General features: G+C 49.6%; 3 protein-coding genes across 4 annotated transcripts; 2 read left to right on the forward strand and 1 right to left on the reverse strand.

Annotated features, from left to right (window-relative positions):
* Positions 1-141: 141 nt before the first annotated feature.
* Positions 142-6,931, forward strand: slc38a7 (solute carrier family 38 member 7). The gene is made up of 13 exons (XM_030376283.1): positions 142-275; positions 860-906; positions 1,020-1,352; positions 1,572-1,625; positions 1,845-1,989; positions 2,798-2,933; positions 3,096-3,194; positions 3,574-3,631; positions 4,216-4,330; positions 5,116-5,263; positions 5,503-5,702; positions 5,782-5,833; positions 5,916-6,931. Exons 3-13 carry the CDS (start codon positions 1,086-1,088, stop codon positions 6,016-6,018), a joined length of 1,377 nt encoding a protein of 458 aa, XP_030232143.1. The 5' UTR covers positions 142-275; positions 860-906; positions 1,020-1,085; the 3' UTR covers positions 6,019-6,931.
* si:ch211-122f10.4 (Cathepsin A-like protein) lies at positions 6,922-9,859 on the reverse strand. The gene is made up of 11 exons (XM_030376282.1): positions 9,501-9,859; positions 9,166-9,277; positions 8,945-9,082; positions 8,703-8,861; positions 8,530-8,621; positions 8,323-8,407; positions 8,096-8,248; positions 7,882-8,027; positions 7,502-7,664; positions 7,321-7,410; positions 6,922-7,227 (listed from the first exon to the last, which is right to left on the reverse strand). The coding sequence occupies exons 1-11, from the start codon at positions 9,665-9,667 to the stop codon at positions 7,144-7,146; spliced, it is 1,389 nt and encodes a 462-aa protein (XP_030232142.1). The 5' UTR covers positions 9,668-9,859; the 3' UTR covers positions 6,922-7,143.
* A 698-nt stretch (positions 9,860-10,557) lies between these two features.
* Positions 10,558-15,175, forward strand: LOC115558304 (transcription factor E2F5). 2 transcript variants are annotated; one of them, XM_030376286.1, is made up of 9 exons: positions 10,558-11,072; positions 11,370-11,479; positions 11,571-11,729; positions 12,265-12,308; positions 12,472-12,536; positions 12,660-12,930; positions 14,247-14,288; positions 14,420-14,569; positions 15,006-15,175. In XM_030376286.1, the coding sequence occupies exons 1-8, from the start codon at positions 10,941-10,943 to the stop codon at positions 14,533-14,535; spliced, it is 939 nt and encodes a 312-aa protein (XP_030232146.1). In that variant the 5' UTR covers positions 10,558-10,940; the 3' UTR covers positions 14,536-14,569; positions 15,006-15,175. The 2 variants fall into 2 exon arrangements, with proteins under 2 accessions (XP_030232146.1, XP_030232145.1); XM_030376285.1 differs by having other exon boundaries at positions 10,559-11,072; positions 14,420-15,175.
* Positions 15,176-16,023: the final 848 nt, after the last annotated feature.

A 16,023-nucleotide genomic window follows, 5' to 3' on the forward strand; every position in this document is an offset into this window, starting at 1 on the left:
ATTTTCCTTGGATGTTACTATTGAATTGTTATTAGAAGCCTGGAGAGGGAGGGCGCTCTTGGTTAGTTCATAAAACGGTGGCGGCGGCGGGGGGGGGGGTGGGGGGCGGGACATGAACATTGGACCGTCCCGTCCCCACTGAGGCACGTGACTCACGGTCACGTGACTCTCCATATTAAGGAGCTGACCGCCCGTTGGGTTTCACTCCCGGAGGAAAGGAGCTGAAGCCCGCTTCTCTCCTCAGGAAGGACCGGCAGAACCAGAACCAGACCCGGGTAAATAACGTTCTCTCCTAGAGTGACAGCGGACCGGGCTTCGGGTTAGAGACCGGAGCTGTTGTTTAAGGCTAAGGGTAGCTAGCACTCACACGGCGCTACACGGCGCTGTTATCCTGTCAGAGGGGAGATGGGAGTGTTACTGGTAGTACCTGCTGGGGTTAGCGGTTAGTACCTGGGGTGATTGAGTACCCGACGTACAGGGTCGTAGCCCCTCTGTACCGTGATGGATTGTGAGTCAGATGTGTGTTGTGTTGTGATCCAGATGTGTGTTGTGATGCTGATGTGTTTTGTGTTGTGTTGTGATACATATGTGTGTTGGGATGCAGATGTGTGTTGCCATACAGATGTGTATTGCCTTAACGTTATACAAGCTGGACTTGAACCACTACAAGTCGTAACGTACGTGGTATTTACATTCTGTTCACCTCGGTCAAAGGTCTCTACTTCATTAACCCATTCAGTGAAGGTGGTCAGCTGATGAGTCCCAACTCACCGCCTGGTTTGACAGGCATCTTCCTGTGACCGGAGGGAACACAGATGTCACCATTTTGTTTCTTGACACCTGTTTCTCTCTTTTGAAGGAACTTCAGTGAAGACCACAGGATCCTCATCTGAACCCCCACCCTAAGTGAGGACCCTGTTGGGATCACAGCTGATCTGGGAGTGACAGGACCTGGTGTCATACTTGTCGTACTGGTCTGACTTGGTGATCGTACAGCTTCATCTGTTGGTTGACTACAGACCCTTCCACCACCGGGAACACTGGGCTGGCTGGAGGTCAAAGGTCAGCCTTCGGCTCCTGAGGGGATGTCTCAGAGTGTGGACGCAGAGGAAGGGCCCCGGTTGGGGGAGGGGCCCCGAGACGGCTCAGGGGAGCGGGCGTGGCTGCTGCAGAGCCCATGCGTGGAGTCGGGACGCACGCCAGAGGCGGAGCGCGCCAAGGCCGCGGGGGGGGTGTCGTCCACGGCCGCCGTCTTCATCGTGGTCAACGCGGCGCTGGGGGCGGGGCTTCTCAACTTCCCCGCCGCCTTCAACATGGCGGGCGGAGTGGTGGCCGGACTGATGCTACAAATGGTGAGAGAGAGAGAGAGAGAGAGAGAGATGAATAATTGGGTTTAGTACTAACGTGATGTAAATCACGTTAGTCTCAAGCCTGATCCAGTTCTAACGAACCCTGGAGACTCGAGTAAACGCCAATCACGCTATCCCCTTCAACACCACAATGTGATTTGCATTTAGGAGCACAGAAGTTGAACCTTGGTGTAACAGTTCCTTTTTCCCTTTGGTCTGCAGTGTATGCTGATCTTCATCATCAGCGGACTGGTGGTGCTGGGGTACTGCTCACAGGTCAATGTCTGGTTTATCAGCCCCCTTTTGGTCGTGTGTGTGTGTGTTGTCAGTTGCTAAATAAGATCAGCAGATACTATTTCCTAATTTTCTTCGGTATCTGAAACAAAATAGGATTCCATTCCAATGAAATGATTGATTGAAGGTTGAATCTCTGGCTCCGAGGTCAGCAGAGCATCAGGTGTTGAAGCAGGTCTGACCTGAGCTCCTCTCCTCCAGGTCAGCAACGAGGCCACCTACCAGGAGGTGGTCCGGGTGTCCTGCGGGAAGGTCTCGGGCGTGGTCTGCGAGCTGTCCATCGCAGTCTACACCTTCGGCACCTGCATCGCCTTCTTCATCGTCATCGGAGACCAGCTGGAATGCTGTGAGTCGTGTGTGTGTGTGTGTGTGTGTGTGTGTGTGTGTGTGTGTGTGTGTGTGTGTGTGTGTGTGTGTGTGTGTGTGTGTGTGTGTGTGTGTGTGTGTGTGTGTGTGTGTGTGTGTGTGTGTGTGGTTACTCGAGTTGACCAAGCTTCACTGGAATGACCTCAGGGTGGAACCAGTCGTAGTCCTAGTGTGCTGTAAGAGTGTCCAAAGGGCAAACCGTCTTGTGACCCAGGAACCGCAGAAACGCTGACAATAGAAATGTGTTTTGTCTGCCTGGCTTCCTCCATTTGGAGGAAGTGGGGAAACAGAAGCTCTTATGAGTCCTGACGACCATTTCTTATCCTTAATCAATTATAGTTATCTAGAAGGTCACCACCTTTCTCAGTCTGATCTTATCACAAGGAAACTCCCAATCAGATCAATAGCCACACCCCTTCCTCTCAGATGATCAATAGAGTGGGGTCTGTCCTGTGATCCACAAAGTGGGGTCTGTCCTGTGATCCACAGAGTGTGGTATGTCCTGTGGTCAATGGATTGGGGTCTGTCCTGTGATCCACAGAGTGTGGTCTGTCCTGTGGTCAATGGAGTGGGGTCTGTCCTGTGATCCACAGAGTGGGGTCTGTCCTGTGGTCAATAGAGTGGGGTCTGTCCTGTGATCCATAGAGGGGGGTCTGTCCTGTGGTCAATAGAGTGGGGTTGTGTCCCTACAGATGATCACGCATTAATATCTAGTTGCATGAGGATATGTGAAGCTGTAGACTCTGACAGTGTGTGGTTGTCTCCTCCCCCCCCCCCCGTCCCGTCAGTGATGGCGGCAGTGGCTCACGAGGCCGCCCCCTCCCACTGGTACCTGCAGCGCCGCTTCACCATCTGTGTGACGGCCATCCTGGTCATCCTCCCGCTCTCCATCCCTAAGGAGATCGGCTTCCAGAAATACGCCAGGTAGGACCGCCTCACACACCCATCAATCAATCAATCAATCAATAAAACATTGTTTTCATGGAGGGGGGGACACATGTCGGGGTCACATATGGGGTCACATGGGTGTTAACATGGGTCATGGCTCTTGGCCGTGTTGTGTGACTGATGACTTTGTACCCGCAGTGCGTTCAGCGTGGTCGGCACCTGGTACGTCACCATCGTGGTCATCGTGAAGTACTTCCTGCTGACCGAGGAGACCGTGCCCACCAACGTCCCTACCAGGTGAGCCCCTCCTCCTCCCCCACCAGGTGAGCCCCTCCTCCTCCCCCACCAGGTGAGCCCCTCCTCCTCCCCCACCAGGTGAGCCCCTCCCCCACCAGGTGAGCCCCTCCCCCACCAGGTCAGCTCCTCCCCCACCAGGTCAGCTTCTCCCACCCCCACCAGGTCAGCTCCCCCCCCCCCCCCCCCCCCTACTAGATAAGCTCCTCCCCTACCAGGTCAGCCCCTCCCCGCTGTGGGGGTCCCACCGTAGAGGCCGCACCCTGAAGCTCTCCTGGCCCAGCGGTTCTGAACGGCTCCTGCTCCCTGTGCTCCTCTCACCGTGCTCCTCCTGCTCCTGTGCTCCTCTCTCTGCTCCTCTCACCGTGTGCTCCTCCTGCAGCGCCGCCTCGTGGACCGCCGTATTCAACGCCATGCCCACCATCTGCTTTGGCTTCCAGGTGTGTGTGTGTGTGTGTGTGTGTGTGTGTGTGTGTGTGTGTGTGTGTGTGTGTGTGTGTGTGTGTGTGTGTGTGTGTGTGTGTGTGTGTGTGTGTGTGTGTGTGTGTGTGTGTGTGTGTGTGTGTGTGGTTAAACTCATTCAGCATATCATTAGAGAAAATAATTATCAGTGTTGGATGCTCCGTGCTTAGGACCAGCTAACCACTCCCTCCCTGTCTCCTGTCTCACCTGTCTCCTCCTCCCTGTCTTCTGTCACACCTGTCTCCTCCTCCTCCCCGTCTCCTGTCTCACCTGTCTCCTCCTCCTCCCTGTCACCTGTCTCCTCCTCCCTGTCTCCTGTCACACCTGTCTCCTCCTCCTCCTTGTCTCCTGTCACACCTGTCTCCTCCTCCTCCCTGTCTCCTGTCCCACCTGTCTGCTCTGCTCCTCCTCCCTGTCTCCGGTCATACCTGTCTCCTCCTCCTCCCTGTCTCCTGTCCCACCTGTCTGCTCTGCTCCTCCTCCCTGTCTCCTCCTCCTCCTCCCTGTGTCCTGTCCCACCTGTCTCCTCCTCCTCCTCCTCCTCCTCCTCCTCCTCCTCCAGTGCCATGTGAGCAGTGTCCCGGTGTTCAACAGCATGAGCAGGAAGCAGATGAGGCCGTGGGGCTTGGTGGTGACGGTTGGCATGATCATCTGCCTCTTTGTGTACACGGGAACCGGTAAGACGGGCCCCACACCCTGGTCTAATGCCCCACACACCCTAGTTTAAAGCCACACACACCCTGGTTTAATGCCCCACACAGTCAGGGATCTGGGATCTCATTTATAAAACTGCGTGGGATCGTTACTAAAAGTGTACGTACGCCCAAAAGCCAAGTTTTGTGTGCGCCAAAAAATATTCAGACTTATAAAACCCTGCGTACGCACTACGCACACCTCGAAGCAATCTTTGCTTTATAAATCACAGAGTGCCTACAAGTGTGCGCAGCTGAATCAGCTTCACGTTCCGCCCTGTACACGGCCCTTTGTAACCATAAATGGTCAATGCAAAGACCTCATGAATGCAATCTGCATATAAAACAGACTCCGATGGAAGTATTATGTCTTGTCGGAAAGAATGGCAGAAGGACTGAGAAAAGCATTCCCTCCGAATCCTGCCATTTGCATGGTCCTCCAGCAGTGCCGGCAGTGCCATGGTGCAGCATTACGCACGGGGCTCACCGCTGTATTTATAGGGTTACGGTAATAAGACAAACTTGGGGTGGAAAGTCACGTACGCCACTTTCAGCCCCGTTTTGTGCGTACGCAACGGTTATAAATGAGACCCCTGGTGTTATGTACTCTATGAAGGCAGCATGACCACAGCTAGATTGGAGAGCATCCATGTGTAGCTTAAGCTCCTCTTGGTTTAGGGAAGGCCAGTTTAAGATACTTAAACCGGTTTACTCTCCATTTCTCTAATTTCTACTCTGATTCATCGTGTGTGTGTGTGTGTGTGTTGCAGGTGTTTGTGGATTCCTCTCGTTTGGCTCTGAGGTCAAGCAGGATGTGTTGATGTCCTACCCCTCTGATGACATCGCTATAGCAATTGCACGAGCCTTCATCGTTGTCTGTGTCGTCACCTCGTATCCCATCCTGCACTTCTGTGGCAGGTAAGACTAACCCAGACTGGACGGTCAGACCTGCTACATGGTCAGACCATGAGTTCAGGGATGTGCATCATTTATCAAACCGTTGTTCAGTTGAATTAAATTTGCAGAGTCTGTTCAGAAGAGCCCATGGCGTCTGGTCCCCACTGCTCCCCTAATCCTCCTAACTGCTCCTAACTGCTCCTCCTCCTCCTCCTCCTCCTCCTCCTCCTCCTCCTCCTCCTCCTCCTCCTCCTCCTCAGGGCGGTGGTGGAGGGGCTGTGGCTGCGCTGCCGGGGGGAGCAGGTGGAGCTGTGTGTGGTTCGGGAGCGGAGGCGTCGGATCCTCCAGACTGTGGTGTGGTTCTCCTCCACGCTCGCCCTTGCCCTCTTCATCCCCGACATCGGCAAGGTCATCTCGCTGATCGGAGGGCTGGCCGCCTGCTTCATCTTCGTCTTCCCAGGTATCCTCATCACCATCTCATCAGTACCATCGCTGTGATGATGTTATAGATCACATGATAACATCTTCCCTGTCCCCAGGTCTGTGTCTAATCCAAGCCAAGCTTTCTGAGAGTGACGACCGGTCTGCCAGGTAACGTTGTGCCTCCGTTGGGATGCTCTGTGTGGATTCTAGGATGTCTGGTTCTGTGCTGATTCTCTCTGATCTCTCACAGCTGGTACGTGCTGGTGGTCTACGGGGTGGTGATGGTCACCATCGGGGCGTTTGTCTTCGGACTGACGACGTCCAACTCTGTTTACCAAGACATCGTCAGCTAAAACAGCACCTGTCGCCCCTCCGGTCTGAAGGTGCGACAGCGGCAGTGTTCATGGACTAGTCAACGAGGAGACGATTCCTAGGGGCCGAGCATCAATACTTGGAACACGGATTGATTTTAAGGATGGAAAGGCATAATTACAAGTGACAAACATTATTTTATGTATTTTTCAGGGTTTTAGTATTTATTTAGTAATCTGTGCAATTTACAGGGAAATGGTGCCTACACTTGTATGAGGGCAGAGAAGCCACTGCCTCCATGAACTAAAATACTATGTGGTCTTCATGTTATAAAGGGATCAGTGGTCAGTATGTTCAAAGGTGCAAAATAGCTTGAAATCTAGTAATTTGTTAGTGTTGCAGATGTACCAAAATATGACAGTGCATGTACATTCCTACATTGTAAAAGACTCACTACAATGTTAAGTATATCATGTTACATTCAGACCTAATGGCTTTTAAATGTAGTCCCTGTGTGAAGGAGCTGCACAATGACAGAAAATGTTCACTTTCTTAGACCAACATTGGGATCCCAGTCTTGGGCAGTACACTAGTGGAGATTCCCTTTGGTGGGTCATTGACTTATGTAAATAATGATTTAATAGTTTGTTGCAAACTTGTATGTTCTGTGAAAATGTAAAATGATTTAAATGTAAATAGTTAAGATGGAGAATAAAAGCCAAGTATTGTACAGAGCTCATCTCCCAAAACATTTTTATATCTAAAAGCTTTTGATTCAGTCAGCTCCATGTATGCCTAGTAGTCATTGCCATTAAACGGCCAAGGAATGATTTCAAACTGTTGGTGTCCTTGTTGAGCATTAGACATTTTTTTGACATCTTTAAATTGCCAAAAAGCTTGTGCCTGATTGGCAGGTTTGGACCAAAGCATCACAATAAAGGCGCTGAAATTGAAGTTGTGGTTTATTCAAAAAAGAAATATCAATCATGTACAATATCAACCCCCCCCCCCAAAAAAAAGTGCAGTATATGACATTTGAAGAAAACAAGGGGAGAAGGAGAAGCCTCCAAACCCCGTTCCATAAGGTCCTCTAACGAAGAGGCTGCCGTCTAGAGCTCAGACCACGATGGACCTTCCCTGAGAAGAACTTCTGAGCCCGACCTCGTCTAGAAGGAGCCAGATGTTATGAAGGACTCAAACATGTGGAGGGCTGGACCTGGGGCCCACTGAGGAACCATGTGACCAGCGCCCTGCAACACAACATCACCGTCAGTCTCCTCGGACTGACAGTAAAGCATGGGATGGAGAAGTAATGTGACAGTGAGCAGGTACATGATGCTTACCTTGACCGTAAGAAAGGTGAGGTTACCATACTGCTGATAGAAGCCAGCTATCTGGTTATCGTATTTCCAACTTTGGTACTTTGTGGTTTCCTAGGAGCAAATCATAAACAGACAAGTTAGTGTTTAGACTCCAACACTCTGGTATCGTCCCCCTCTCCTCCCTGGAGGAGCAAAACCTTACCTGAATGCCGAGGTCCTCCACAAACCACTGGTCCCCCAGAAAGTTGCAGGCCATGTCTGTGTCCCCGTTGTAGACCAGAGCCCGGATGCCCAGGGACAGCAGCTTCAGGTAGAAGTCCTTCATCGTTGGGTAGGTCCTGTTGTACCCATCTCCAACCACGTCGCTGTTGGAGAACAAACCGGGCTGAGAGGGTGGCCTCTCGCTACAGACCCCCGGGCCACCTTCAGCAGAGCTGGGGAGTCTGGCGCTAATGTGCAAGTACCTACATGACCCATCAAGTTCTTTAGGAGGCACTGGGTAGGACGCAGCCTTCTCCTATTATCGACGGGCCTGGAGCCCAGAAGCGTACCTGCGTATGTCCCAGAGCCTCCTGTATGTACCTGCAGAGGTCCCAGGGGGGCCGGACGTCAGGGATGTGCAGGGCCTTCCTGACATCGCGGCGGTTCAGCCAGCTCTTCTGAGCCGTGCTGTTGAGGCAGGGCGGCACGCCGCCGACGTTCAGGCTCACGCGCTGCGCCGGCGCTACCTACAGAAACACACCTCCGTTATGGTCGACCACCAACCAACGCCAGCTCAGAAGGAGGAAGACCTTACCCTGAGGTGCCGCCAGGCCTCCCTGCTGTTCCTCAGGAGGTTGCGCATGCTCCTCTCGTAGCCCTGGTGGGATTTGACTCCGCCCGCACAGTCCAGGTACAGGGCGTACTCGTTGAGCCCGCCATCGTACACGATCCGGAAGGCCAGGTTCACCTGAGGTAGGAGTGGAGCGAGGGTTAAGAGACGGTCCGACAGTGAGGAGACCCGCTGTGAAGGAGAACACGCACCATGGTGTTGCAGGGCCCGGCCTCCGCGGTGTCGAAGTGACAGCCCGTATCGTCACAGCAGTTTGAGGTGAGGTCACGCCACAAACTGCAGGGAAGAGGAAATGTCACCAGCAACCATGTGACAATGGAAGTCTTTAAAGGCTGCTGTTAAAGTGAAATCTGATCTCCTATGTGAATCATTAGCTACTGCAGATATTGTCCACCTACTCTTCTCCAAAGAGGCCATGGTAGTAACCAAAATAGACGAGGGACCGGTCATTAAGGGCATAGCTGCTGAGTCCGTTTCCAACAGCAAAGCCCTGGAAAGAGACACGGAAGTGTGAAACTCAGCTTTGGACTTGACCCCGACCCCGACAAGTTCTGGTTAAAGAACCCTTCACCTTGAAGTTGATCTTCGCTGCGCCGCCTGCCACTCGCTGGCTGAGAGTGGGGGCGTAGATACCACCGTAGCTCTCCCCAAAGATGAAGAAGTCGTTCTTTGAGAAGTTCGGAAACTTCCCAAAGAAACTCTGCAGTGCTAGGTAATTATTATCTGCAACCTAAGAGATGCAGCATGAATTAATATAGTGCCATTGCTCCACCTGGTGATAACCAGTCCCATTAGGCGCTTCACTGCCCCCACCTCGTCGTCACTGGTGTTGTAGTTCTTGGTATCAGAGTAAGAGAAGCCCACTCCTGCAGGGGACTCCAGATACAGAAGGTTTGCAATCTTGTTCCAGCTGAACTCGTTCACATAAAGATTGTTTCCATTGTCTTGTACCTGTGAAAAAAAGAGAAAGTATTTTTCAGGTATTCTCATTTTAAAGCTGTGGTTAGCGTCCATGCTCTACAAGGACCACTCACATGGAAGGGGCCGTTCTCAGACAGGAACCCGTCCAGTGAGCTACAGCCCGGACCCCCGTTCAGCCAGAGGACCAGGGGGTCATTGACGGGGTCCCTCTGGGAGGTCACGAACCTGGAGAGCAGAGCCAACAGCGCATGTGTTGAGCTACATGTTGCACATCTTCATACAAGACCAGAATGTCGTCTGCACTGAGAATTTAAGGAAATCTAGGTTCTAGGAAATCACTTACATGTCAAACTACTGAGCCACTACACGATCAAATCTGCTTTGAGGACGAGTGAGAGAGGAAGTTGCCACCATCACTAGAACGCTCTGTTGTGTGAAGTCTACTCACCAGTAATGAAGGAAGGTTCCTGGGCTGGCCATCAGATAACCCGACCACTGCCTGTAGTTCGGTTTGAACGCCATGCCGGGTAGAGTTTTGACTTCATCTTGCGGGTTCTGCGCCAGGGCGCAGACACCGCAGAACCACAGCAACACCAGGACACGTCTAGGTAACATGGTGACTCCTCGGTCGACGAGACGGACAGTCTGCGGGTCTCTGCTGTGCAGATGAAGAGACGGACAGTATACGGGTCTCTGCTGTGGAGATGAAGAGATGAACAGTCTGCGGGTGGATGTGAACAGTTCTCTACTTCCTGGACAGACAGCAGTGCTGTAAACAAGCGGTCAAATGACTGGCTGCGGCTCCACGTGATCAATAAAACACGAAATAAATCATTTATAGAGCGGATTTGTTACTTCAATAAGCAACACCTGTGTCAAATACACCTGGAAGTGTGGTTATATATAAAGTTATATTAAATTTTAAATTTAGATTTTAAATTTTACACAACACAGGTTAGCCCTGACCGGTTGTTGTTATCATTGAGGATGAGGAGATAACTAATTAATTAAATATGAATAATACTAATAATAAAACAAATCCTATGTAGGCCTTTATGTGTCACTTGGTCTTGCACTGTTTTGATTATTATGTATTGGATGAGTTTTTCACATGATTACAGCTCAATGTATTCTAAATGTTCTATAATGTTATATAGGAGGATTAGTGCCACATGTAATATTTGTTTTGGGAGTTTAGACCTTAATCTAAATTGAATCATAATCCCCGAATTTTGACTTTTTGAGATGTTATGTTGTTAAGTGGTGTAAAATGTTTTTTAATGTTTTAAAGTTGCGTTGGATGATATTTTGATGTTCTTAAGCGGCATACCACGTTATTTGAATGTTGTTAATATTATTATTATCCTTATTTTTATGTTGTTCAGTGGCGTTAGACGTTATTTTAATGTTGTTAAGTGTTATTTTAATGTTGTTAAGTCAGTTATTGAAAGCTATTGCGCAAGGAGAACTTTTACTTTGAAGCCTGCGAAAACCTTGCACCGGAAAAACACAAAGTTTTCTTGTGGTCTTCTTCCGTCGACGAGAAAGAGTCCAGATTATGGAGCGAGTTTTAAATTTCGTTATAATTTCAGCTTAACTTTAAAGTTAAACTTCTCGTCCCAAGGGGGGGCAGGACGCACTGAGCCCGCGGGGGTCCGGGACTCGAACCGACAACTCGGACAAGCGCAGGGTCCGAGCGGCGCTGCTCTGGGCTCTGAACGCAGAAGTTTCTTTCTGAGACATTTCAAAGTTTCAAACTTCTATTGACAGAAAAGTCTGTGATCGCATCCCGCTGGCCGTCCCAGCGCCACAACCCTAGCCCTCCAGCGCTGGGGTCGGATGGTCTGGTCCTCAGGGGGGTCAGGAGACTGGATCTAGAACCAGCAGTATGGACTACGAGTTCATGGAGGCAATCACTTCCAACATGACCGTGAGGAGCGAGAGGAGCTTGGGGCTGCTCACCATCAAGTTTGTGACCCTACTGCAGGAGGCGAAGGACGGGGTTGTGAACCTCAAAGAGGTGAGATCACAAGAACTTCTGCTTCACTTCTGGAGTGCTGCTCCAACAGATTACAACTCATCCGACCACTGCTGCTAAAAGTTTAAAACATCAAAAACATGCTAAGTTATCGATCAATATTGCTCTGTTATTTATATTATCTATCTATCTATCTATCTATCTATCTATCTATCTATCTATCTATCTATCTATCTATCTATCTATATATATATATATCTATATATATGTGTATATATGTATGCACGTGTGTATATATGCTTGTATGAGGATGCCTGATAGAGGTCTCCGTGTCTCCAGGCTGCGGACCACTTGGCTGTCAAACAGAAGAGACGCATCTATGACATAACCAACGTTCTGGAGGGAATCGGTCTGATTGAGAAGACCTCGAAGAACAGTGTGCAATGGACGTAAGTCCCCCGTACCCCCCCCCCCCCCCCCCCCGCCCTGCAGGTGGGGCGGCTCTGTGACACTGTGTGTGTGTGTGTGTGTGCGCTCCAGGGGCCTCGGTCTGTCGGGGACTCACCATGACGACAGCAGGCTGATGGTGCTGAAGTCGGAGCTGGAGGAGCTGGAGCTCAGGGAGGCGGTGTTGGACCAGCAGCAGGTCTGGGTGCAGCAGAGCATCCAGAACACCACAGAGGACTCGGAAAACTTCTCATATCTTTGTCCCGCATGGCCAGGGGTCTCATAGGGTTCTCTGGGGAAGCCCCTGTTGTATGCTGCGTTTAGGAGCTTCTCATGTAGGGTTTAACATGTCAACCCGATGACATATCAGAATCATATCAGAATCATATCAGAATCAGAAATCAGAATCAGAAAGGATTTAATTGCCAAGAAGGGTTTTACACCAACCAGGAATTTGGCTTGGTGAATAAGGTGCACTGCATACATTAAGACAATAACAATGAACAATGAACAAACAGTGATGTATATGTAACACAATATAAACAAGCAGGGACATAAGTGATAAATTAAAATAGAATAAAATAAAAACTAAAGTAAAAGATACTTAAAAATGTATAAGAATTTACAAATTGGTGATGGGTACGAGTTTCAGAGTCAGTGTCAGTTATTGTTATATCCTTGATATTATATCAACAGGAGTTTCTCATATCCGTGTCATGTATCGCTTTGTGGTATTATGGCTCTGGATGGTGTTTCTGTGCAGTATCTGACCTTAACCCAGACCCACGCTGGCCTATGTGAACCATGAAGACATCTGCGACTGTTTCAATGGTATAATTTCCTCTTTTATTAAAACCATTTTATATATATCTTTGTTTCCTGCTTTGTAATTCCTGACCTAGATGGCGTGATCTTCAACCCAGAATCCATCCTAATGCCCTCAGTGTCCAGTTTCTTATCATAACTCGGCGTCTGTTCCGTCGTGTTCCTCCAGGGAACACCCTCCTGGTGGTCCGGGCCCCCCACGGCACCCTGCTAGACGTCCCCATCCCCAAGGCGGTGAGTGCTGCCCGGACACTGGTCCCCACAGAGAAGTCCCCAGACCGTGGTCCCAGGGTGTGGCCCCCACAGTGTGTCCCGGCTGGCCCCTGCTTCAGAGTAACCCCTTCCCTCGGCCCCCAGGTGGAGGACTGCGAGGAGCGCTACCAGATCCATCTGAAGAGCGTCAACGGGCCCATCGACGTGCTGCTCATCAACAAGGACCCCGCCGCCCCGGCCCCCATCACGCTGCCCGTCCCCCCGCCCCGGGACCTCTTCTCCGTCAGCAGGCGGGCCCCTGCCTCCTCTGAGGCCCGACTCAAGCCCAGGCCGGGACGACCCACCTCGCAGGGCCCGAGGCCGCCGGGGGACGGCCCCCCTGCGGAGGCTGCGTCCAGTCGAGTGGAGTACCAAGGTGACCTGAGTTAAGACATTATGGGCCCTATCTTGCATCCGGCGCAATTGACTTAATCACTGGCGCATGTGTCGTTGCTAGATGCAACTGGCGCAGAGCGGTCTTTTCCCTCCTGCGCCACGCATCAGTAAATTAGGGAATGATCTTGCGCCCCAAGGGGCGGCTCGGCGAAAGGAGGAGGCGTGTTCTGGCGCAAATGTTCCCTTGTGCTATTTTGACGTTTCATAAACCATTTGCGCGACAAACCAGGAAATACCTGGTTTATAGTCAGTGGCCCGTTGTTCAGATGCTATTTTAAGGGCGCATGCATAATGTTGCTTGTGCACCTCGCGCATACGCTTGCTTCTCTCATCTACCTAGCCACACATTCTTGGTCAATTATTTGGGAAAGAACAGCTGATACAGCGGTAATAAGTTGTACTTTTAAATCAATGCATCTGCAAACACCGTACAGCAAACACATATTTTCGTGTACATGCCCATAACTTTTAGGATTGAGAGTATTTGATCGTGAGAAAACATTGTTTTAGCGCGAGTGAGTGTTAAAAAGAATGAATAAATGCGGGCGCATGTGTGTGTATGTATAACACACACACACACACACGCGCGTCCATCTGTTTAAACACACGCAAACTAAACACGTAACGCATAATACAGTCCATGGCAATGTATATTAACGGGGGGACACATGCATATTATGAACACAAGTTGATAACGATAATTCATACAATACTGATAAGAAACAATGTTTATAATGTATTGCGTGCATCATTAAATATCATCAAATAGAACCACGTTCAATAGGACTCAGTATTTGAAGTTGTGGAAGAAAACCTTATTCCATGTGTGAATTAGGCCATATTATTTGGCCATAAACTTAGCCATTTGAAGTTTGAAATTCATGTGCATCGGTCTCATCGGAGACTGCAGAAGCGCTGTCAAAATATCAACTCGTCAGATTCAAATGCGCTCATGGCTCTTAAAGGGGATGGGAGCTGGCACTCGCATTGGTTTGTTGCACGTTACGCCCAAACCACACCGACGGGTAATTATGCTACTTCAGACCAACCCTTTTTAGATTTGCGCCGGGCGCAAGTCATTTTTCGTGCCGGTAAACTATCGACATCGCCATAGAACCGCCAACAAAGCTACTTGGAGCTTCTCACTTGCGTTTCAGACCGTTAAAATAGGGCCCTATGTGTTCATCTCTATTTCTGTGGTGTGGTGACTCACTAGACACAGTCCTGTACCTCCTCTTCCTTCCTTTTTTGACTCTTACTTTAATTATTAAACCCATAACCCTTTTCTCTCTGCAGCCTCAGGTGCAGATCTGATCGCGGACCTCATGACCTCTGAAGGTACGTTCCCTCCCTACTGCTGCTACACTGGGCTGCCTGGCACCACTCACCCTCCTCATCCTCTCTCCTCCACTCCCCCTCGCCACCTCTCCTCCACCTCTCTTATCCACCTCTCCTCCACCTCTCCCCAGTGTTCGCCCCCCTGCTGAAGCTGTCTCCTCCTCCCAGCGACCGCGACTACAGCTACAACCTGGACGAGAGCGAAGGCATCTCCGATCTCTTCGATGTCCGCGTCCTCAAAACCTGACTTTGGAGTCCATGTTAATGTCCTCGTGGCCGTGGTAACATGTAACATTGGTTTTGTTCACATGAACTTACTAACATGACACTTGTGTCCCACACTACACCATGTCATCCATAACATTGTATTTGCTTCTAGGTTATGCTAATCCAAATTTATGATTTACACCACATCATCATCGTCAGCATCACCTATATCCTAATTCATATTATTTTTCAAATATGTATGATGCTTGAAATGTTGTTGTTTTAACCTAATGCCGATCCTTTTGTCCTCTCTGGTAAATCACTACTGCCTTAAGACAATCTCTTCCGATACGATGGACAGATGGAAATACATTATGAGTCCCACGAACGATGCGGGAAACGACCATGTTTTTGCAGGTCAAACTAAACCAAGATAATGGTATTTGCTCTGCGTCTCTTACTGGATTCCCTCCTCTGTCTGCTCTGTGTCTCTTTCCTTGGGCTGAACAGCTCGGTTAGGTGGTAGGATGCAACCATGAGGAAAATGTTTAAATTAATCCTCGGATCAGGAAACCCAAACCACTCGCTGACGACAGCTTCAGCCTGGTGGGAGCTGGGATGAACAAATAAATGTACTGTTTTACAAATAAAGCCATCCTTTTTTTATGTTCATAAATTCATTTAATTGTTTTTTTCTCTCTCTCTCTCTCTCTCTCTCTCTCTCTCTCTCTCTCTCTCTCTCTCTCTCTCTCTCTCTCTCTCTCTCTCTCTCTCTCTCTCTGTCTCTCTCTCTCTCGCACGCGCACGCACGCACGCACGCACGCACTCGCACTCTGATGTAGATAAAGCACTGCCATCTATTGGTGCACAAATAGAACTACAGCCATACAAACGAAAGTGTCCGGTCACCGATAACCTCATGATCCCAGTATTCACCTGTTGTTACAGCTTTGTTACGTCTGCTCAGATCAAACCCAATACCGTAGAATAAACACAACTAGGAAGATACGTGCAAAATATCGCTTCGGTTGAAATGTAATTTTTATCGAAAAATATGTACTTCTACTATATGCTTGTATATAAAACAAAAAATATAAATGCACCAGAGGCTTAAGCAACTCTTGAGGTTAGTGTCTCGTCTACTGCAACCCATCCGAAGGGAAAACCAAATCTTCGCTAAATACATTCCCCGTATATCATTCCACAATTATTTTGATGATCATATAAAGAGCCAGAAAATTATAAATCAAATTGATTTTGGGAGTATTCTAGGGCAGGATGGTACTTATACTGTTATTAGTGTCCATGAGGGAGATAATCAAATGAATGCAGTAAATTCAAGACTGCACTTTTTGGAAAATATAACATGATTCCAGAGATCCTCTGCAGTTTCCCTGAGCCCTGAGCACCAACGTCAGGCCTCCAGGTGAGCTTCTGGTCCTGCTGGCGTGGGGCGCCAGAGGAAACATCAGCTTGAGCCACCTGACGGACGGACAGAGGGTGGGAGAGACGGGAGGCCATCGCAGGT

Source organism: Gadus morhua, chromosome 14 (assembly GCF_902167405.1).
Source record: "Gadus morhua chromosome 14, gadMor3.0, whole genome shotgun sequence".
NCBI classification, from domain to species: Eukaryota; Metazoa; Chordata; class Actinopteri; order Gadiformes; family Gadidae; genus Gadus; species Gadus morhua.